General features: G+C 43.9%; 1 protein-coding gene across 2 annotated transcripts in view; it reads right to left on the reverse strand.

Moving 5' to 3' along the window:
* BTBD11 (BTB domain containing 11) overlaps positions 1-22,391 on the reverse strand; it is a 286,082-nt gene that overhangs the window by 7,356 nt on the left and 256,335 nt on the right. For both annotated transcript variants that reach the window (XM_044991926.1, XM_044991934.1), the window contains exons 12-16: positions 13,541-13,646; positions 12,635-12,737; positions 9,211-9,292; positions 6,821-6,889; positions 3,765-3,878 (exon numbers count right to left, since the gene is read on the reverse strand). In XM_044991926.1, coding sequence (XP_044847861.1) covers positions 3,765-3,878; positions 6,821-6,889; positions 9,211-9,292; positions 12,635-12,737; positions 13,541-13,646 — 474 coding nt within the window. The remainder of the gene's footprint in view (positions 1-3,764; positions 3,879-6,820; positions 6,890-9,210; positions 9,293-12,634; positions 12,738-13,540; positions 13,647-22,391) is intronic.

Below are 22,391 nucleotides of genomic sequence, written 5' to 3' on the forward strand. Positions count from 1 at the left end.
TACTGTTCATGAGAAGTAAAGATTACAAACTGCACACAAACTATACAAGCTACGTTTTTCAGATGGGAACACTGACACCCACATATGTGTGTGTGACAAGTGATGTGTCACGTTGTTTGCTTCAAATGACAAATTCCAGACTTAAGACTACGTCAATAAATTAAGGTCACCCTGGAGGCAAAATTCCAAGGATGAAATTCAGGCCCCATACAAATCAATGGGATTTTTGTCATGGATCTCACTGGGGCCAGGATTTGGCCCCATAGTTTCCACCACCAAAACCAGTAGATTTGGGGAGATCTACTAGAGGCCAGGTCTATCAACACTGTCTCTCAACATTCCTGTCAAGCATGATACACCTGACCAGCACCACCATCAGAAATAACTACATAAAGACATGTACTCTTGGCTGGGGTGAAAGAGCTCCAGTTGGAAAATGGTGGCTATGTGTACAGCATGTGAAGTATGTTGGTTTTGGGACCACTACATTCCTTCACACTCAATGTATCCCATCTTGTTTGCGAGTAAGCAAGCGCTAAGTGATCCACTAGAGCACAGGAAGTAGCAGTTGTCTCATAAGAAGTAGGATCAGGCCATTTGCTCACTGAGTTCATGCAAGTAGTAGCCTTGAACATTCCAGTCAAGGACTAGGCCCTGAGTGTGTTCTGCAAAGTATACAGAAAAGTGCTCCATGGATCCACCAGCCTGGGCAAACTCCTGGTGTGCCTGAGCTCTGAGAACAAATGGAAAGCTTTGGACTTGCTAGTGGATGGAGGCCTATGCAACCCAGAACTGTAGCTGGCTTTTCCTATCTTTAGCCTTGGGATCTTTACTCTGTTTGCAGAGTCTAAAAAGTAGAGTCCATAGTACAGGCCCACCACTATATTAACATAATCTGTGGATGACACAAATGTTGACTACAAAAAATGGGACAATTCAGGGCAGGTTAGGAGCTTTCTAAAGGAGAGCGTTATTTTGGATTTGGAAGGTCTGATGCTCAGCTGGTGTAAACTGAAGTAGCTCCATTGAAGTCAGGGAGCTGTGTTAATTTACACCATCTGAGGATCTGGATCAGAGACTGGATTAATTTTCTTTGGTGGATTTATATTGTTCTCTTAAGATTTCACTCCATTCTTCTTTACTCCTCCTTCCATTCTCTTTACTCACTATTTCAATATGCAGTACATTGCAGTGAGGAAATAATATATTTTTCTTTTCTTTCTTATTGTTCATCTGATCCCCAGCCATATCTTGGGGAAGTGCTGAGTATTATTATGTGTACTCTCAAAACTCCTATTGACCTCACTAGAAGTTTGGGGTCTGCATGGAAAGCATGACTGGTACCTTGTAGAAACTAATCAACCAGTGTCACCAATGCAATTTGCCAAATCACATAGCTTTTCTCTGGAGAGAACACACAGTAAAGAGAACCTTGAGTAAAAATGAAAACTTTAAAGCTACGCTAATCAAATATCCATTTCTTCCTAGGGTCCTTTACAATTACAGGAATGGAAAGTCTTCAGCAACCATCTAAATGAACTGAATATCCAGAATATAATACTATCTCATGCCCAGGGGCGGCTCCAGGCACCAGCACACCAAGTGCATGCCTGGGGCGGCAAGCTGCGGGGGTTGGCCTGCCGGTCGCCATGAAGGCAGCAGTCAGGCTGCCTTCGGTGGCATGCCTGTGGGAGGTCCGCCAGTTCCGTGGCTTCGGAGGCAATTCAGCGGCGGGTACACCGAAGGCGCGGGACCGGCGGACCTCCCGCAGGCATGCCACTGAATCCGCGGGACCGGGGACCTCACACAGGCACGCCGCCGAAAGCTGCCTGACTGCTGTGCTTGGGGCGGCAAAATACATAGAGCCTCCCCTGCCCATGCCACAGAGTTAACTAATGCACTGTGATATGGGGACACTGTATGCCAGCAGAAGACAAGAAATGGAGGCTGCTTGTAAAACCTGCATTCTGAGTAGGGTGAGAAGAATTGAATAGAATGAAATGTGAACAATTTAACAATTTACAGATCATCAAGTCTGAAGAGAAGTTCCTTGGTCTCACAAGTCTGCCATGTAGATACACCTTCCACTACCAGAATTCAGTGACAGCTCCATGCATTGAGCACTTGCTGGATCTGGCCCACAGAAGTGAACTAGGGCCCAGATTCAGCATGTGCCTAACCTTGCCTTCAATGGGGTCACTCACATGCTTAAGAGCACTGCTGAATTGGGGCCTAGAAAGACAAAAAAAATCCAGTGTAGCTTATCTCACTTTAGAAGAAAAGGCCCAAGAGCTGAAATCAAAATTGAAATGATTCTTTTTATCTAGGATTAAAAACCCCTGCTAAATCCAGAAGTTGTCTCACAAGCTGGGAAATAAATCAGGTGCCTTTCAAAGTGGAGGATGCTTCTGTTCCTTCATTTGTTTCTATCATAAAAGAGAGGCCTCTAGATACACTTCATATATAACTCATTTTCAGGAATGAAATGTTTTCCTATTTCAAAAGCTGATGGCATACCTATGCACACCAGTGCATAGCAGTATATATAGGGAATACATGATTGTGAGAAATGAAGATTTGATCAGCAGGAGTTGGGAATGGCCTGTGGATCACCTCAAATGAGTGCTGATCAAATCCCCAGGTCATACCACACCATTAGATTTGTTGTACATGCCACATCGCAAGAAAAATAATTTTAGGAATGCTTGTTAACATATTTTTATTGGGACTATTTTTGTATCCCTCCACCTGCCAAGCCTTAGTTAATGTGAGTTCCACTATAAAATACACAAAAGGAGAGTAAAAAATAAATGGCCTAAGTTGTTTTTCTAAGTCTAAATGACCTAAAGTAGTTTTTCTAAGTCTAAAAATGTCATGCTTTAATGTCCTATAATTCAGGACCACTGGGAGGACTATGGAATACAGGATTCCATTGGGAAGCTGGGCATTTCCCCTCTCCAATGGTATAAAAGTCTCATTACTATCCCTGCAGGGTTGTAAGACATTAGACTTTGACAATGTGCCATTTTTAGATACAGAAAAACTGTCAGATACTAAGGCCGAGTATCACTCATCCTGAACCTCCAGTGAGGGTAATGTTAGTGGGAATATCCCCATTTGCCAGAGGAAGGAAGGCAAGTTTACTTTTTTTTAAAGGTAACTGTTTGAAATGGCTTAGGGCAGGGGTGGCCAACCTGTGGCTCCGGACCCACATGAGACTCCTCAGAAGTTAATATGCGGCTCCTTGCATAGGCACCGACTCCAGGGCTGGAGCTACAGGCGCCAACTTTCCAATGTGCTGGGAGGTGCTCACAGCTCAACCCTTGGCTCTGCCACAAGCCCTGCCCCCACTCCACCCCTTCCCAGCCCCTCCCCTGCTGTGCCCTCACTCCTTCCCCTCCCCCACCCAGAGCCTCCTGCACACCACAGAACAGCTTATTGGGAGGTGCGGGGGAGCTGCTGATCGGCGGGGCTGCCGTGGCCGGGAGGTGCTGGGAGCGGGGGAGCTGACATGGGGGCTGCTGACGTATCACTGTGGATCTTTGGCAATGTACATTGGTAAATTCTGGCTCCTTCTCAGGCTCAGGTTGGCCATTACTAGTTTAGGAGTATGGAATCTTACAGTAAGTCCCAAAGAGATGGCCTATTGGGACAGATGATGAGGTCACAGATTTGTGACAAATTGCACAAGCATGTGATACATATGAACTTCACACACTCGGGGTGTAGACAGACATGCATGCACACACATACAGTTGTTTTACCTTGGCATGATTATAAATATCCACACAATTTTCTGTGTTTATACTTTTTGCACAGATGATCTCACAGTGTCGTTGCAAAGCTTCAAGCTGGAAAAATTTAGCAGCAGAGAGAAGCTAAACAGAAGAGAAAAAAAAGTGTTAGAAGTGCTGAACAGAACAGTATTAAACAGTATCATTTCCTTGCTATTTTATTACATTTATACACAGACTTATAATTAAGTTTAATTTAATTTATCAGTCATTTAACTGCCATAATAAGAAAGTTCTTTTGCTGATTTTACCCTTTTCAGTGTTACAAAGGGAAATAACATAACTCAAACTATGATGAGCAGTTGTTGGTAAGTGATGAGTGGAAAACAGAACATTCAGATCCAGATGCTGCCATGTTTGGGGTGTGGGGACACAAGTGTATAAGTTCCCCTGATCTCTGGGCACTACCGAGGAAGCAGCATAACCATGAGAGCATACAGCCCTTCAAAAAATGTGACTCTGAATGGAAGAATCTGCACAGCTACACGTTAGAAACAAATAGCCAGGGTTCAACCCTGCTTTTTGCAATAGCACAAACAGAAGTTATGGGCTTGATGAAGGAATTAGAGGGTGAAAACCTATGGCAGGTGTTATGCAGGTGGTCAGTTTAGACAATTGGAATAGTCCCTTCTGGCTTTAAAATCTACAAAGCCAAGTAGGTTCAAACCTCTTATCTCAGCTGGTGGAAGAGGGTAGTGCAGGCGGAGCTCCACTCAATCCCTCTTCTGGCTGGTGGGAGACAACAAGCTCTGCTGGGTGAAATCCTGGTTCCACAGAAGTCCACAAGAGTTTTGCCACTGACTTTTATGGGGTCAGGATTTCACCTGTTGCCTCTTTTCCTTGCTGTCTGGCTGGTGAAAGAGCTCTGCTCCACTTTTTCTCCTTCCAAATGTGATCCCATTGGCTTTCCTCTCTTGCTTAGAAGGTAAGCAGGGGTTCTTCAGCACTACGCAGTTTGCTCTTATCAATACACATATATCAGGTTGAGCTGGGAGCTCTGTCTATCTTTAGGAATTTATTTACATAGCACTTATCACTGGGAATACCCAACGAAGTGCTGCTCAGTGGAACCCAACAGCGCCCTCACACTGCAAACCAGGGCCGTTGGGAAAGAAACTGTTAGAAAGTTGTTCTGGCCCTGTCCATCCACTCACCTCCAGCTGTATTCTAATCCCCTAAATAAATCCCAAATCTGGAAAATCTGCAATGCTGATGTGACAGCAGCCAGCTGGCCCCAATTATGAATTGCAGCAAAGATTTCAGTATTTCCTGTGCTTCTTGTTACCACATTTATAATAAAGCAAGTTGCTAAATATAATTTTAGAAAACTAGGGCCGTATCCGGGCTCCAGCTGCCACCGTGGCTCAAGGAGTCAGACCTGTGGTCTACAAGGGCTCTTAAACCACAGGAAACAAAGGGAATCCTGAGGGATTAGGAGCCTTCTCTTAGGCAGCTGCATAGTCTTTACAAGGCGGGTATGGGGTGTTACCTAGTTGATTATGTGTATAGATCTAGATCTGTAAAGCTGTTGTCCTATCTAGCTTGAGAAGACTTTTCGCAGGAAGGGTTAGGGTTTATAGGCCTCTTTGCAAAGTTGTGGGAATGAATTTGAAAAATAACAGCTGGTTTTAGTAAGAGAAAGGAAGTTAATTCAAGTGAGCTTAGTTAAAACTACACCACCGAACTGGAGAAGACTAATTCCAGTTTTGTCTACTTATACAAATACTCCCCCTCTAAAACTTCCTCAGCAGGATTATTATAAGGGTTACGATACCCACCAAAATAGACTCTCATTGGCCAATCATACCCAATTGCTGCCAGTTTCTGGTAGCGCTATCTCTGTCAAAAAACTCACCCTTGCTTGGGTGTCTCACACTGCACAATAACATATTGGCAGATTCTATATAATCTGTGCACTATGATTTTTACCAGCTGTATAAACATCAGTGATTTTAATATTTAGTGTCCCATATTAGTTTTACTGGATATAACCTGAATGCTGTGGATATGAACGCTTCCAGCTCAGACTGGCGAGGAAGTAGCCCAAACATGCCTTTACTTGTGTTTTATTGGGAGCCACTAGGTTGAACAATGGTTGATAATAACAATGCACAGGATATTGGAAGGAGACCACTTAAAATCCATACAGGTTATGCACATTTGGCTGGGGCGAGGATGAGGGGGAAGATGACAAAGTGTAACTGGACTCCTTGGACAGGAGGATAAGCTTTTCGGATAAAAAAGGATTCCCCTTCCCTCCATCTCAGGAGGCAGTTTAATGTCCAGTTCAGCAACACAGTTAAGCATATGGCTACTTGAAGCTGAACTTTTACTTCAGTGGAACTACTCACATGCTTCAAGTTAGGCATATGCTTTCATATCTTCCTGAATGAGGAACTACACATGAGATTATTCTAATTTTCTGGACATCTGACTCCTAGCTAACAACCCCAAAGACACATCTTGGAAAGGGGAATAGACTGATTTAGCGGCAAGAGACATCCTATTAAGACTAAGGGAATGAGGCTGTTGTACCATGGTGAGGGGAATATTTCCATATTTTGTAACACAAGCTTTTTGCTCTACTAGAAGAGTTTCTCAGAGTGTCTGGCCAGATGTTTAATTCAAATTATCTTTTGCTTTGGGATTTTTCTCTCTCTTTTCTGTCCTATGTCCAATAAAACCTACTTTTGTTTACAGTAACTGGAATTGGGGGTGGAGGCTGCAAGCTGGGTATTCACAGTGGTGGCACCTCAGTGAGGATCAACTATGAACTCAGGGAAGCAGGAAGAAGTGGTGGAGAGACAGTCTGTGACTGGAAGAAGAAATGAAAGCAGGTTTTCATTCCTTTCCTCAAAAAGTGCAGACAGATGCCACTGTAGACATGGGGAAAACTAAACGACCTGGTGAAGAGTTCTTTGCTGTTTGCCAACACTTGATGGAGACCATTTCCATGTGCAGCTATGTGAACACTGGAGAGATCACTTATAGTAACTCCCATTGGAATGAAGTAAAATACTTCTTACCTCCATTATTTCATTATTCTTAATCAGGAGTGATTCTGCACCGCCATAATAAAGATACTGCATAACCAGCTGAAACAAAACAAAGAGACTGTTTGCTTATGAAAAGTAATCCCAGACAACAAATGTTCACTACATACAGTAACTCCTCACTTACAGTCATCCCAGTTAATGTTGTTTTGTTGTTATGTTGCTGATCAATTAGAGACATGCTCGTTTAAATTGCGCAATGCTCCCTTATAACAGTGTTTGGCAGCCGCCTGTTTTGTCCACTGCTTGCAGAAAGTGCAGCCCGTTGCAGCTAGCTGGTGGGGGCTTGGAACCAGGGTGGACTGGCAGACCCCCTACCAGCTCCCCACTCCCCCATGTTCCCTGTGCCGCAAATGCCCAGCAGGCTTTCAGTTGCCAGCAGTTCAGCTGTCCCTCCCCCCACTGCCATGTGCTGTTCCTGCCCTCTGCCATGGAGCTGCTCCTGGGGGAGCCTCCTGCTTGCTGTGCGGGGGATGGGGGGAAGAGGGAGACTAATGTCAGCGTGTCTCCCTCCCCCCTGCTCCTGCCCCCCCACTTACCCCATCTCTATAGAGCGGGGGGGGGACACGACAGAGTTCAGGACGGAGGGAGCTTGTTGGCAGCAGCTGCTGTCTCAACTTGCTGATCTACTTAAAAAGGCAATGTACTTAGAATGGGGTCAGCTTACTTAAAGGGGCAATGCGCATCTCTCTCTCTCTGTCACACACATGGTGTGTCTCTGTCTGCCATGCTGTCTCCCCTCCCTCTATTTGTGCTGCCTTGTAGAGTGTGAGGCTACATTAACAATAATGTGTTAACTCTTGAGGGATCAGCTAGTTTATCATTTAGCAGTAAGGCATTCCCTGGGAAATATTCTTCCTTCTTCCATCCTCTGACTTCACCACCTCAACCAACCTTTACAATCATCATTGCTGTGTATAGTATTAAATTGTTTGTTTAAAACTTATACTGCGTGTGTGTGTGTGTGTGTCTCTGTATAAAATGTCTTTTGTCTGGTGAAAAAAATTTCCCTGCAACCTAACCCCGCCCATTTACATTAATTCTTATGGGGAAATAGGATTCACAACATCGTTTCGCTTAAAGTTGCATTTTTCAGGAACATAACTACAACGTTAAGTGAGGAGTTAGTCTATGTTACTGCCTTTCACTATCTTGCCTCCCTTTGCTTCAGTGGTCATTGTCATTAGTGTAACATGGTGAGGCTCACAGAACCATATCATTCCCGCTTGAGTAAAACACATGAAAGGGAAGGGGTTACTTTGAAAAATAAACCGCTTTGGAAAAGCCACTCATGAGCAGCATTTTTAACTTTGCATCATGAGAATGGTATGGTGGGAGAAGGCGTGAGGCTACCAAACAATGTGCAGGGCTACGGATTTGTCAGTCAAACCGGTCAAAAACCTGCAGGTGTCAGGCCATACATGGACATCTCCTCTGTCTCTGCACAGTTCTAGGCTTCTCTTCACGGGTAGCATGGCTTCTCTCCCAATCCCTATTAGCCACAGTGCTGTAACTGTCCAAAGAGGTAGCTCACAGGACAAGTTGATCCTGGTTCATTCATTTTCTGATACCATTTTTACACCATTTATTCAGGAGATCATGCCACATATAGTGTCTGTTCCCTGATTCCTTCCCTTTCTGGGAAACCACACCCCCTTCTTCACACACTTCTGTCGGCAAGCATGGTTGGTGAGAAGATTTGTGCTGGGGTTTTGCATTGTAACATGGGCCAAATAATATTTCTTCTCAGGAAACTGAGATTAAGTTTAAATGTTATTGCAGGCAGCTGTAAGTGACACTGAAAAATATCTGCAGCTCTAACAATCAGTAAATAGAACTTAATTGCTCTGGTTAAAATAAGCTTTTCTTAGGCATGCAAGTTCTTGAATACACTGCATCTAGCCCAATAGGCGAGACAGATAAGTTTGGCTCTACATTTTCACAGAAGGAATTACAAAATGTGAGTAAACAAATATTGCTAGGAAAAGAAAGGCCTCTACATCCTCCAAGCTTGTGTGTGCAAATGCAGGAATATCAAACATGAGGACACCCGCCCCCCCCCCCCCCGCAAAAAAAAAAAAAGTATATGCAAGTGTTCCACTGAAATGCCCTGCTCCGTCTTCAAAGACTATAGAAGTGAAATGTACATAGTTAAATCTAGTCATTCACGTTTTTTGACTATAAATCAGCACTATAATGCAGGTTACTATATAAAACGGAGTTGAGGGCTTTGCTTCTGAAACCACTACTCTAAGGTATAATATGACTCATTTACTAAATGTAATTGCATTGATTTGTGCAGGGTACATACAATTGTTGATGTCACACATTCCATTCGGATGCCATGTGTGCACAGACTTTACCTGAAATATGGGGTACTTCACATAGCTGATCTCAATACAAGTGTTCTCAGCTGAGGGTTTGCTAGATAGCAGCGCTTTAAACCTAAATAAAAACAAGCAAGATTGAAATACCACACTACAATGACCTTTCTGCTGAAATATAGCAAAGTGGACGGGAGGCGACCATCTATTACTGTGAAAATAGGATGTTAGAATGCAGAGAAACTTAGCGGGACTTATATCCTGAAATATCTGAAGGTTTATATAGCATAGAGGGTATGTCTACACCGTAATTGGAAGCATGATTGCAGCTCAGCATACAGCACTGCAGCACGACATACCCATGCTAGCTTTAATCGAGTTAGCACAACTCTCAAAATAGCAGTGAAGACATGGCAGCGTGGATCCCCGTGCAGGCTAGCAATGCGAGATCATACCCAGTTTGTGGGCAGGCTTGTACAGCCCAGGCTGAAGCCCATGCTGCTCCACCTGCATTGCTATTTTTAGCCAAGCTAGCTAAATGAAAGTGAGCAGGGGTATGCCGGCTTGAGCTACAATCACATCTTTGATTGCAGTGTAGACACCCCCTTAAAGGTATGTAATCAAATTCAAAGTGAAATTAGGAAACTTCTTTTATTAGGGCCATTTTTGAGTAAAACCTGCAACTTTTAAAAATTCAAAATTTCTTTTTGGATTGAGACCAGCTTGCATTTTAAATATTTGCAGCTTTCTTTCCCCTTTCACATCTCCATTGTGCTGGGTTGCAAGATGGCCAGGGCAAAATGTTGAAGATTCTACACAAAGAAGTGTAATACTTTAATGCAGGTTTAATATAATTGTTTGGGGATGGGGAGAGAAAGAATTGGATATACCACTGTTCTCAGAATGTTAAAATTCTCATTTCAACCATAGATTTGGACATAAAAGCAGAGTAGAATTCATTTAAGTTAATTGTAATTGTATGTGATATTATACAGATATCTAGGATTTTAGCTTTTAAAAATGTTTAAGTTACTAGATTGGGATTGACACCCTTAGAAACTGAAGACCTCTTTTTGGCCCTGATTCAGGAAAACATTTCTACTCAGGACAGCACATAAGCATTGGCCTACACAGGGGACAGACTTAAGCAAGGGTCTAAATGCGTTCCTGAATCAGGGCCTGAATGCACACCTTCATGCACAGGACAGCTAAGTAAGGACAGCAAATGTGCAATGTTCCCAATGTGTCATACTTTTGTTTTCAAAGGACTGCCTTTTCAACATACCTCTGCTAAATCTGGCAGCTTGTGCTGGTGCTTTTTGTTATCAGGGACATATCTCCACTTGAAACTAGTCTAAGACCACCACTCAAATCACAAGCAGCCAACAGATATTAAATGCTTTCATTCACAACCAGCACTGGCTGTATTCAAGCCAGTACCTTAAAGCTGAAAGGCCCTAGACTGCATTACCAGTTCTCTGTGTCACTAAGTCCTCTTGTTTGCTATGTTTTTTGCCTTTGCTGCATCTCACACTATTCAGGATCTCTGTTTAACTCTTGACATTTTATTTCATGACTCACAGCATTCTCTTATATGCCTATCTTCCTTCTCAATGCTAATCCATTGCAGACAATATAATTTCTTGATTGATTGCTGTATTAGGGCTGAAACAGCTTGTGTGTGTGTGTGTGTGTGTGTGTTGTGTGTGTGTGTGTGTGTGTGTGTGTGTATGTGAATGGAGTACACCACTACCCCAATATAACGCAACCTGATGTAACACAAATTCGGATATAACGCGGTAAAGCAGCGCTCCGGGGGAGCGGGGCTGCGCACTCTGGCAGATCAAAGCAAGTTCGATATAACACGGTTTCACCTATAACGCGGTAAGATTTTTTGGCTCCCGAGGACAGCTTTATATCGAGGTAGCGGTGTATTTTAATTAGGCGTTGACAGCCAAATAATTATCTTCGCCACATACAACAAAAGAAAGCTGAGAATCATGAAATGGCAGTCTACAAAATTTTGTCTGAGAAAGGTGATATACACAGATACCCTCTCAATTATATTTTCTTTGTAAATCCAGCTCCAGGTAAGTGTACCAGGTTCCTTATACTTGTTTTTAGGTATCTACATTTAAAGGTGCGTTTTCTAGATAGCAGGAAATTGTGTCCTAGGTTAATAATTCAATTTTTTTTTTTGGGAGGGGGAGAAGAGTGCCTTGCCCCAGCTCCTCCCTGCTCTCCAAGGGATACTTGCATATTTGGACTTCAAGTGCCACTATTTTTCTCTCAAGAGTTGGAAAGTATAATAGACAAGAAAAAAAAATTTCCCACTCTCTGAAGCTGTAACCCAAACCTTCCACCCAATGCGTGGTTAAGACAACGGGCTGGATTCATCATAGATACTAGCGATGAAATCCTGCCTCACTGAAGCCAATGGGAGTTTTACTATTGTCTTTAACAGGACTAGAATTTCATCCCCATTTCCCAAAAGTTAACCCATAGAATCTCCTTCCCTTTTCTCAAAAGAGACCTTCTCCCACTTAGCTCTTCCTTGTTCCCACAATTTCCATGCAAGAACCCAAACCCTCTGCAAGTGGGTGCTGAGTCTCCTGATACCCACATGACTTATACCCCTGCTGGACAGCTTTTCAGCATGGAACTGCTACAGGCTCCATGTCAGTTTTTCTCATGTGTGAAGCAAGGGGAGCAGGGGCGGCTCTAGGAATTTTGCCGCCCCAAGCACGGCAGCACGCCGTTGGGGGCGCTCTGGCGGTCGCCGGTCCCGCAGCTCTGGTGGACCTCCTGCAGACGTGCCTGCAGAGGGTCCGCTGGTCCCGCGGCTCTGGTGGAGCATCTGCAGGCATGCCTGTGGGAGGTCCACCGGAGCCGCCTGCCGCCCTCCCGGCGACAGGCAGAGCGCCCCCCGCGGCATGCCGCCCCAAGCACGCGGTTGGCACGCTGGGGTCTGGAGCCAGCCCTGAAGGGGAGGGATCTGGCAACGCAAGCCACCTATATAGACTGTGGAAGAAGGGGAGATTTCCAGAAGTGGGGCACATATGATGGGCATGGCTCCACCCAGGAATTCCAACCTGGAACTTCCTCTTCTTCCCAGAGATCCTCCCTCTACCCACAGGTTCCCCCAAGCCTTAAAAAAAATGGACATTCCTGAAAGTTTAACACATGTGTGTTTGTCTATGTATTTTGAATGTGTCCACCACCATACCGTCTACTGTAGGTGCCTCTGGAATGCCCAGCATCCTAAGGGTTAATGAACAAATGGCATTCCTAGTTGTTACATCCTTAACATCGATCAACAGCAATCAGTTCTGGGGGTAATTACAGAATTTCCATGTTCACAGAAAAGACTGAAGCCCATTACCTGAATCATTAGTGCCAACAAATCTCAACAGAAAACATCAAATTATCTGCATTTATTAAAAAAATACACCTGTACATTTACCTTGGGGATGCAGTAAATAGTAACACTCTATGTGCATAAAATGGTCTTCCTTCCACCAGAAATGTAACATCTGACATCTCTTTATTGTTAAGAAAATGGGGATCTGGAATCACAAAAGGAAAAGAAAAACTTTAGTCGGGAACAGGTGAAATGTATAGAAAGCATTTTCCTGTTTTTGTGAGAAAAGACAATGGCTTAAGGGGATATGTTTTTAAATGAGATAAGCCTGTGAAGCTGGTTTGAATAGTCCCAGGTGGAAGTTATGTACGTATTCTAGCAGAATCTATACAAAGTCAATTCAAAATCTCTGACAGTCATTTTTATCTCCTATAAGATAACAGCCATCCATCACATGCTGTTCATTCTAGACTTTGGGTGAACTTTGAAAAGCTCCCCAGTCCTGTTCTCCCTCTGCACCTAGTCACATCTGTACCTCAGCAGGCACAAGGGGCCCCGATTTTCATGTACATTAAGGCCTTTGACACCACTCTGGCTGTGTGGCCTGAGTGTAAAGGAATCAGACCCAAAAGTAACTTGCAAAACTACAGGCCCAATCCTGGGCATCCAAGACACCTGTCGATTTCAATGGAAATTTTAGATGAGTAAGAAATGCAGGATTGGGCCCCTAGACTAGTTTTTCCAATTCTGCATTTTACAGGTAGGTGTGCTCTGTCTTCTGGCCATAGCGACTGCCTGGTATATAGAAGAATGCAGTGGCTCCAGAGCATTCAAACTGAAATCACATTTCTAATGCCAGAGTTCTTGCAGCAATGCTTAGAAACCCAAAGACTGACTTTATTTCAATCATTTTAATTAACATTTGCCCTCTTTCCTTTCTTTTGCTCTCTCCAAATCCTAGGACAGCACGCTGTGAACATTGTGATCTGCACCTCACCTCAGACTTACCTAAACGAGAGGTCTGCTTTCGTTTGATTTCAACAAGCTTTGGAATAGGATACGGTCCATAGCAATGAGTGAAAATGACAGACAGTTGCTGGCTTATCACTTCATTCTAAACAAAAGAAATACAAGTATAAATTTGTGGATTAACAGGTACAAGCTCAAATAATTCCCGAGAGTTCCCTCAATAGTGCACAATTCTAAGGCAGACAAATTGTGGTCACCAAAAGCTCTATCAAAAGTTTTGATTTACAATTATTAATTCTTCTTAGCTAATCCCCCATTATCCACTTTTTTATTGTTTCTTCCTCCCAATATGCATCACTTAAATGAAAAACTCCGCTACCAGAAGCCTTTTTTTTATCCAGATAAATTCCATATCAACTGCTCCCTTCAGATAAACAGAGTTCTACTGAAATATGGATTTAATTTCATTATTAAAATTCATTCTTACTGTAAAATGAATATGTTTGCTTTTAAAAATGGTTTTTCTTTTTTTTTTTTTAGGAGAACAAAAAGTTACTAAATAAACATATTTGCAATGTGAAAATGCTCCTGAAAACGAACCCTGCTTTGTATGTTGATAGCTATTTTATAGCTTGTAATATATTCTCTTAATTTAATTCTAGTTATGTCTTTGATGTAATTTTGTATCCTTTACACTGGTATTTACCCTATTGGTGTTACTCTAGCTTCTGTAAACAAGGAAGGATTCTCTAATGCAGTGGTCCCCAACCTTTTTGTGGCCAGTAGCACATTCATGTTTTCAGAAGAGTGTGGGGGAGGGGGGCGCCAACAATTTTTCAAGGCTTATTTTGTATTTGTACATTAAATAATACGAAAAACATCATATTTAATATAACATCATATATCAATCCAGAGAGAAGAGAGAAGCCGGAGAGAAGCTGCAAGGACAGAGAACACTGGCGCCTGCAGCCCCGGAGTTCTCTGTCCCCGGAAGGCGTGGGGCTGCAGCTTCTCTCTGGCTTATGCCACGGCCCCACACCTGCCAGGGACCGAGAACACCGGCGCCCACAGCCTGCAGCCCCGGAGTTCTCTGTCTCTAGCAGGCGTGGGGCTGCGGCTTCTCTCTGGTTACGCCACGGCCCCGCACCTGCCAAGGACTGAGAACACTGGCGCCCACAGCCCCGGAGTTCTCTGTCCCCGGAAGGCGTGGGGGCTGCGGCTTCTCTCTGGTTACGCCACGGCCCCACACCTGCCAGGGACCGAGAACACCGGCGCCCACAGCCTGCAGTCCCGGAGTTCTCTGTCCCTGGCAGGTGCGGGGCAGCGGCTTGTCTCCCCTGCTGGGCACTAGGCGGGCCCCGCGCCTGCTGGGACAGAACACCATGCTCGCAGCCTGAGTTCTCTGTCCCCGTCAGGTGCTGGGCTGCAGCTTCTCTCCCCTGCTGGGCACTAGGCGGGAGCACATAAATGCCCCGCGGGCACCACATTGGGGACCACTGCTCTAATGATTCAGCCATTAACCTGAGTCTTGCAGCTCGGTTCAGTTCTTGGCTCTGCCACAAATTTCCTGCAATATCTGGCAAGTAATTTACAGGTAAATTTTCAAAAATGTCTAAGTGCCTTAGGAGTTTAAGTCCTATTTTCAAAGGTTTTTAGGTGCTTAAAGATGCAAATAGGCACCTAGTGGAATTTTCAAAAGTGCCTAGGTGACTAACAACCACCGGTTTCAATGGGAGTTAAGTACTTTGGAAAATCCCACTAGGCATCTTTAGGCACTTAAATACCTTTAAAGATCTGGTCCTTCGGCCTTTAGAAGCCTAAATCTCACTGAAAGTCAATGGGACTTTGGCTCCTAAGTGCATAAATTGCTTCTGAAAATGTCAGTTTCTGCTGGTGAAAACAGAGGCAGCTTCACTGAAGTTAATGGGCTACTAGGCCAATTAACATAAACAGAGACTATGGCTCTTAATCCCTCTGGGTCTCAGTTCCTACCTGTAAAATGGGGATAACTGTACTTCCTTGCCTCACAGGGATGTTGCAAGAATAAACGCATTAAAGATTGTGAGGAGCTCAGATACTACCGTGATGGAGGCCACAGAAATAGCCAGGTAGATATAAAATAAACATAACATTAAAAATGTGAGTTGTTTAAATTCTATATTTAAAATATCCGCATGGTGCATAGAACAGAAAGTGAAGCTTTAATTCCTAAGCACATTTTATTGAGCTCTGGAAATAGTCACTCGTTCCTTAACTTACATAAAATATTAGGTGATGTGGCAAAGATATTGGAACAACTGTTCTAAAGTATCAATTAGTATAAGAAAAATACATAGGGTCAAATTGTGCCCTCAGATGTGCGCATGCACCTCCCCATGACTTCAAAGGTAACTGCACACAAGCACCCAAGGACAGAACGTGTCTCCTGTTACTTCAGACTTAATGCTAAGAGAAACACCCAGAAGTAGATTGCAGTGGTACCAAGCAACTCAGATTGTCAAAAAGGGTGAAATGTGTTTTTCACTGAAAACCTGAGCAGGGAGTCTGGCAATACAGCTCAAGAGACAGGAAAAACACTGCTGTTTTGCTTAAAAAAATTGGTGACAAGGACATCCTTATACACTAGCAGCGTATCTGTATTTAGTGTTTTTCATACAGAGTTTAGTAAAGCACTTTACAAAGAGTGTGAATCAGACGCCTAAGAGAAAAGGAAGATTTAAGGCCAGATTTAAAGAGGAAAGCAACTGGGTGCCCTGCCTACGTTACTGGTACAACCATTGTTCTGAAATTGGTTCATGACACTCATCTGACCCAATTACAACACACAAGACTGAGCTGCATCCACAGAGCAGGGTTTTTTTTTTTGCAGCACTCTCATGTGTCAACCAAGATTAAGAATCCACATCTACCATGCTGTCGAAGGTTGTTTGTATCAGTGCCACATGGGGAAATCTGGGCAGCTATCCCCATGTCCCTCACCAGGGGATAGAGTGTTTGGAGGACATGCACAGCAGCGGCACCAGCAGCATGTGGAGCATTGCACTCTGGGATGTCCTACCACACAGAGAACCGAGAAGGAGGCAGGATGGCCAAGCTGGTTACACAGGCATTTAGGGGGTCCCATTTATACTGCAAAACATGGTGTGATAAATTGGTTACAGGAAGACTGTAACCAGCTTAGGACACTAACCCAGGCAAAGCACTGTCAGCTGCCACAGGTTATTAACCATATGGCCTACAGACACAAACCACATCATGATGCTGTCGTGTCACTGACTACAAACTCGGTTAAAAGCTGTAGTGTAGACTGGGCCTAAGTTACACTACCTGGCTGTGCAATAGATTGACACATTGTATACCAATTAAGAAAAGTGGAGCGGGGCCGGGGGCGTAAAGGGATAGGGAACAGAGGTAGGAGCAAAAGAGTTCTGACTCGTGGAGTTGTGTAGGCCAGGCTGGTGTGATGAAGAACGGCTTGTAGGTGATATAGATCACACAAGTAAGCCACACAGCTCCTCAAATAAATGACATGGGATGTACATATGAAAACAAATCACAGAGGTGCTTATGTGCCTGGTTTTGGAGTTTCTGATCTTTTCTGGGAACGCAGAGTTGTAGGAAAGAGATCTTATAGTTGGAAACTCCATCCCATCCTGACAGACGAAGACCTGATCTCAGTTATTCCTGCCTTCACCACCTCTCGGCTGGACTGCAGCAATGTGATATACCTGGGCATGAAGCAGTCAGCACTTAGGAAACTCCAACCAGTTCAGAATGCTGCAGAGCACCTCCTCAGCAACACCGGCTACCGTGAGCACATCAAACCTGGCTTCTGCTCTCTATACTGGCCTCCCATAGAATACTGAATTAAGTTCAAGGTCTCGGTCCTTAACTTCAAAGCTCTCCATGTCTTCCTGGGCCCAAGGTCTCCAAAAGATGGTCTAAGCTCTGGGATGAAGACCATGGTCAACAACTTCATTCCTTTGGCACAATGGAGCTTGCAACAATAAGAGTAAAGCTTGTCTGTGTAGGAGACACAGATTTCTCTGGGGGGGTGTTCCAAGACTATGGAATGAACTCCCCAGGGAAATAAGGACCTCCGCAAACCTCACCACTTTCCACGCCAAGTGCCAGGGTGCATTTTTTTGACCTTGCCTTCTCTTACATAAACACAGAGTAACAGGTGTGTGTGTGCGTGTATGTGTGTGTATATATATATATATAAACCCATACGCTACCAAAACAAGACACTCCATTGCACCCATTTCTCCCTCTGGGAGAGGCTGAGAGAACAAACAACACATGACAGATGCATAGTCACATGGCTGAATGCATTGCTGGAAGGCATTCAGATACTACACTGATGAATGCACCATAAAATTCTATATAAAGAGTAGAATACAAGAGAAAGCAAAAACCAAACGAATCATTCTATTTTACACAGTGTGGAACTTCATATTTGTAGTACTGTCAGTAGTTTTCATTTTGGGGGCAGTCCAGACGTATGGTTGGTGTTGACAAAGTCAGTAGTTCACAAGATCAACAGACACAGTTGAAAGGCCAAAACATTGCTAAGCTGAAAAGACGACAGGATGGTAAGTCACTGCTAGTTCAGATTCATGGTTCCCAAACAATAAGTTTTCACCAAGGATGTGGAGGGGAAAGGGGAAAGTCATAAGGTAATAATTGGAGATATACCAATCTCCTAGAACTGGAAGGGACCTTGAAAGGTCATCAAGTCCAGCCCCCTGCCTTCACTAGCAGGACCAATTTTTTGCCCCAGATCCCTAAGTGGCTCCCCCTCAAGGATTGAACTCACAACCCTGGGTTTAGCAGGCCAGTGCTCAAACCACTGAGCTATCCCTCCCCCTCCCCTGGGTAGCTCAGTGGTTTGAGGGATAGCTCAGACTCCTACACACATGCTGGCCTTTGAGGGATGTGGATACTGCATATGATCTCTGAAGCCTGCAGATTTTAACAATAAACTAGGCAGGAAGAAGCAGCAGAGAGGGTAGATAAAAGGGAGCCATTGTCAGAGATGGAAGTCTATGATCCTGGGCTGTTGAGTAATAAATAGCTTTCACAGAAGAACTTAAGGCCAAATTCTGCTCTTGGATGTGTGTGTGTGGGGCTCCCATTGAACTAATTGGGAGCCAAGCACAAGCAACGAAGAACGGAGCTTGGCCCATTAAAATTGCCATGCTGGAAGAGAGAAACAATCCAGTAAATCCAACATTCCTTCAGACCGTCATCTTAACTGGATAGTTCAGTGTCTGCCATGGTTACTAGGCCCACCCTGTGAAACACCTGCACAGTCATGCAACACTATGGGAGGAAATTCTTCTTTACACCATCGGATCAGCTTATCTCCTTCACCCCACCACTTGATAAGAAAGTAAAGGCTGCAGGAGCTTCTTTTGTCTAGGATGACATTGAAAGTGAAGGATGAAACAATTTGTTCTTTTTTTCTGCAGTCTGATGTTGGAAAGATTTTGCTGCCAGCATGTGTGATGCTGAGAACTGGACCGAGGCCAACCTCCTTTCATACATGGGTATTCAGTCGCTGGCGCGGAGAGTTGGATGTGTTTCTATATGGTATGAGAGGGAATACAATTTGACAGTGGATATAATGAGGATATTACCCAACCGAGAGGTACTTTACACAAAGGCAAGAGGGAACAACAGCTCATCCACTTAATGGAGATGGTATTTCTAGTAGGGAGGCAGTAAGAAACTTTGCTTTGTCGGGACTGTCATAAACAGATAGTTAAGGGTTAAGGTCTCTTTTACCTGTAAAGGGTTAACAAGCTCAGTGGACCTGGCAAACACCTGACCAGAGGACCAATCAGGGGACAAGATACTTTCAAATCTCTGTGGAGGGAAGCCTTTGTGTTCTTTGTTTTGGGGGGGTGTTCTCTCTTTGGATCTAAGAGGGGCCAGACGATATCCAGGCTCTCCAAGCTTCCTGAAATATTCTCTTCTATGCAGTATAGTGAGTATTAGAAAGGTGAATTAGTCTTTTGATTAATTTCTGTATTTGCAAATGTGTGTTTGCTGGACCAATAGTTTACCTCTTTGCTGTGCTTGTATTTATGCTAGAGTCCCTCTAGTTTTTATAAGCTGTACCCTGTAAACTTTCATCCTGATTTTACAGAGATAGTTTTTTACTTTTTCTTTCTTTAATTAAAAGCTTTTCTTTTTAAGAACCTGATTTATTTCCCCCCCCTTGTTTGAAACCTCAGGGGATTAGTTTGACTCACCAGGGACAGGTGGGGGAAAGAAAGGAGGGGGGGAGGTGAATCCCTCTTCGTTTTAGATTCAATGAGTTTGAATCAAGGTAGTCTTCCCTAACAACCAAGGGAGGGGAAGTCTGGGAGGGGGAATGGTTTATTTCCCTTTATGTTAAGATCCAAGGAGTTTGGATCTGTGTTCCCCAGGGAAAGGTTTGGGGGGACAAGGAGTGTGCCAAAACACTATAATTTTTGGCTGGTGGCAGCAGTACCAGATCTAAGCTAGGATTTAAGCGTAGAAGGATCCATGCAGGTCCCCATCTTTTGGACACTAAAGTTCAAAGTGGGGAATAAACCTATGACAGGGACAGAGGCAGTTTTCTGCCTTAACAGCATTCTTCAGAGGAGATCAAAAGCAATTTGCAAGATTTTGTGAATATGTTGCATTGAATTGGTTGGAGGGAAGAATGAGTTTCTCTGCCTAGGCACAGCTGAAACCTTTCAAGCTGCCTGAGCAGAGACCCTTTGCTCACTGTTCTGGAGCAGAAGAGGGAAGATAGAACCAGCCAGTGGGCTGTATGTATCAATGGTCTTTCAAAACCCCCTTTGCTAAAGGTCCGTGGCAGTGCTTAGCAAAGGCTACTCCAAATAATTTGCTCCTTAGAGTTCCCTGCCTCGACCCATCCCATTTTATGGCCCGATCGTGCAAGGTGCTGAACTCCCTTCACTCACATTTACTTCTGAGAGCTATTGAGGGCACTTAGCCCTTCTTAGGATCACAAACCCAAGAGAGAGAGAATCATAATAGGGGAAAAATTGGTTTATTGTGTCCAGTTTGGTTAAAATTAAACTTCTCTTTCTTTCTGACTTCTAAGACACTTGTCCATGCCCTGATCTTCTCCTACAGCTTCTTCCATTCCCATGTTCCTTTTCTCCAGTCTGTCCAAAACGCAGCCGCTAAGATGGTCGATTAGACCACATCACTCCTATAACTGCCTCCAGTGGCTTTGTAACAAATTATGCTTCTTGTCCTTTCCTTTGAAGCCCTGCACATCTCTGCCCCAGACTATGTTTTGGATCTAGTTTCTAATCACATCCCCTTCCCCCAAGCCCCATCTATGCCAGTCTCCCCATCACGTTGGCTCCTCCTCCTGCTATTGTTTCCTGCTAAACTCAATGTGCTAGGCCCTCAAATCCCTCCCAAAGACTCACTTTGACACCCGGCCCCCAAACACTAACTTACAGTCGTCACATACCTTCTAAACAGAAAAGTAATGTTCTAAGGTAACAATTATTCAGGGTCTCTCAGTCTCTGCCTTTTAGCAGAGACATGGCGCAGCTCAGGGGAATATGGCTGTATGCAAAGGTGCCTTTAAGCCACTTTTGCTTTCCTGGATCCTGGGACTGCTGGGAGCCTGACTATACCTGGCAAAACATACAGCAGCCTGAAGGCTGCTCTACACTATGCTGTTTCTCCATAGCCCCAGTGGATAATTCCAGCAGTGGGAGCTCACCAGGGTGTACCAATCCATTGAAAAACCAGTCCATGGCAGGCAGAAGGGCCCCTGAATAATTACTCTACCCAACACCCCTCACCACCATAAAAGGACAATATGGAGTTAAGTGGTGTAGAGGCTGTTGTGTGAGCCTCCCATGTCTGAATGAACATGCCCACTTTAGGAAAAGATTTTCTTTGCCATATCTCTATGAACCTTTTCATCTTTCCCTAGGTATTTTTGGTCAGGTTCTGCAGTAGAGTTCACTTTTATTAGCTGCATCAAAACTGGTTAAATGTCACTTCAGAGGGCTCCTCCTAGATGATTAAGTAGCATACACATTATTACAGTTAATCAACATCTGTAATGTAGCAAAGCCCTAGAAGTTGGATGTACAGTTAGAGGCAACAAACTGCATAACAAAATAGGTTTTATTAGCACTGGATGCAGGCCCTTGCATGTCAAAATGGAATTAATCACAGGTGATGCTCAGAAAACTGCCAAGATTCTGTTTCAAAGGTTCTTTATATCACAGCCATGCATTGTGTACAGACACCTCAGATCCAGGAGCTGAGTCTAATCCCTGGGTGATAAACCAGAAGAGGGCAGTCATATCATAGAAACAGTGCAACCAGACTCTGACAACACAGGTGTCACATACACAGCATTTTTTTAAAACTGTGAAACTTCTGCTCAAATATCCTGTGGGTGAAGTACAGGTAAGAATGTGAATAGAAGGCAGTAAAATCAAATCCAGCTTAGTATGAATATGAATCTATGCTACAAAAACATGACGACACTGAGTTAATAATCTATTATTAACATGTCACTTTGTACCTGATGTTCATGTCTCACATGGAGAATGCAAGATGTACATGTGTGGAGGACTTGGGTCCTGGTTATTCTGAACTGTTTAGACACAGAAGTACTGAAAATAATGACAGGCAACACTGCAATTACCAGAGTCTGGTGAAACCTGTTTTAAGAGACCATCCAAGGGCCCAGAAAAAAGATCCATCACCTACTTATCTGAAGTTCAGACAAAATTGCACTAGTCATCTTGGGGATTCTCTAAAATGGTCACTGTTGATGGCCATGGATCACTTAGAGGTGGTCCTTAGAGCAGGTTACACTGTATTTTTCTTCTTGCTAAACATTACATAC

Source organism: Mauremys mutica, chromosome 1 (assembly GCF_020497125.1).
Source record: "Mauremys mutica isolate MM-2020 ecotype Southern chromosome 1, ASM2049712v1, whole genome shotgun sequence".
NCBI lineage: Eukaryota > Metazoa > Chordata > Testudines > Geoemydidae > Mauremys > Mauremys mutica.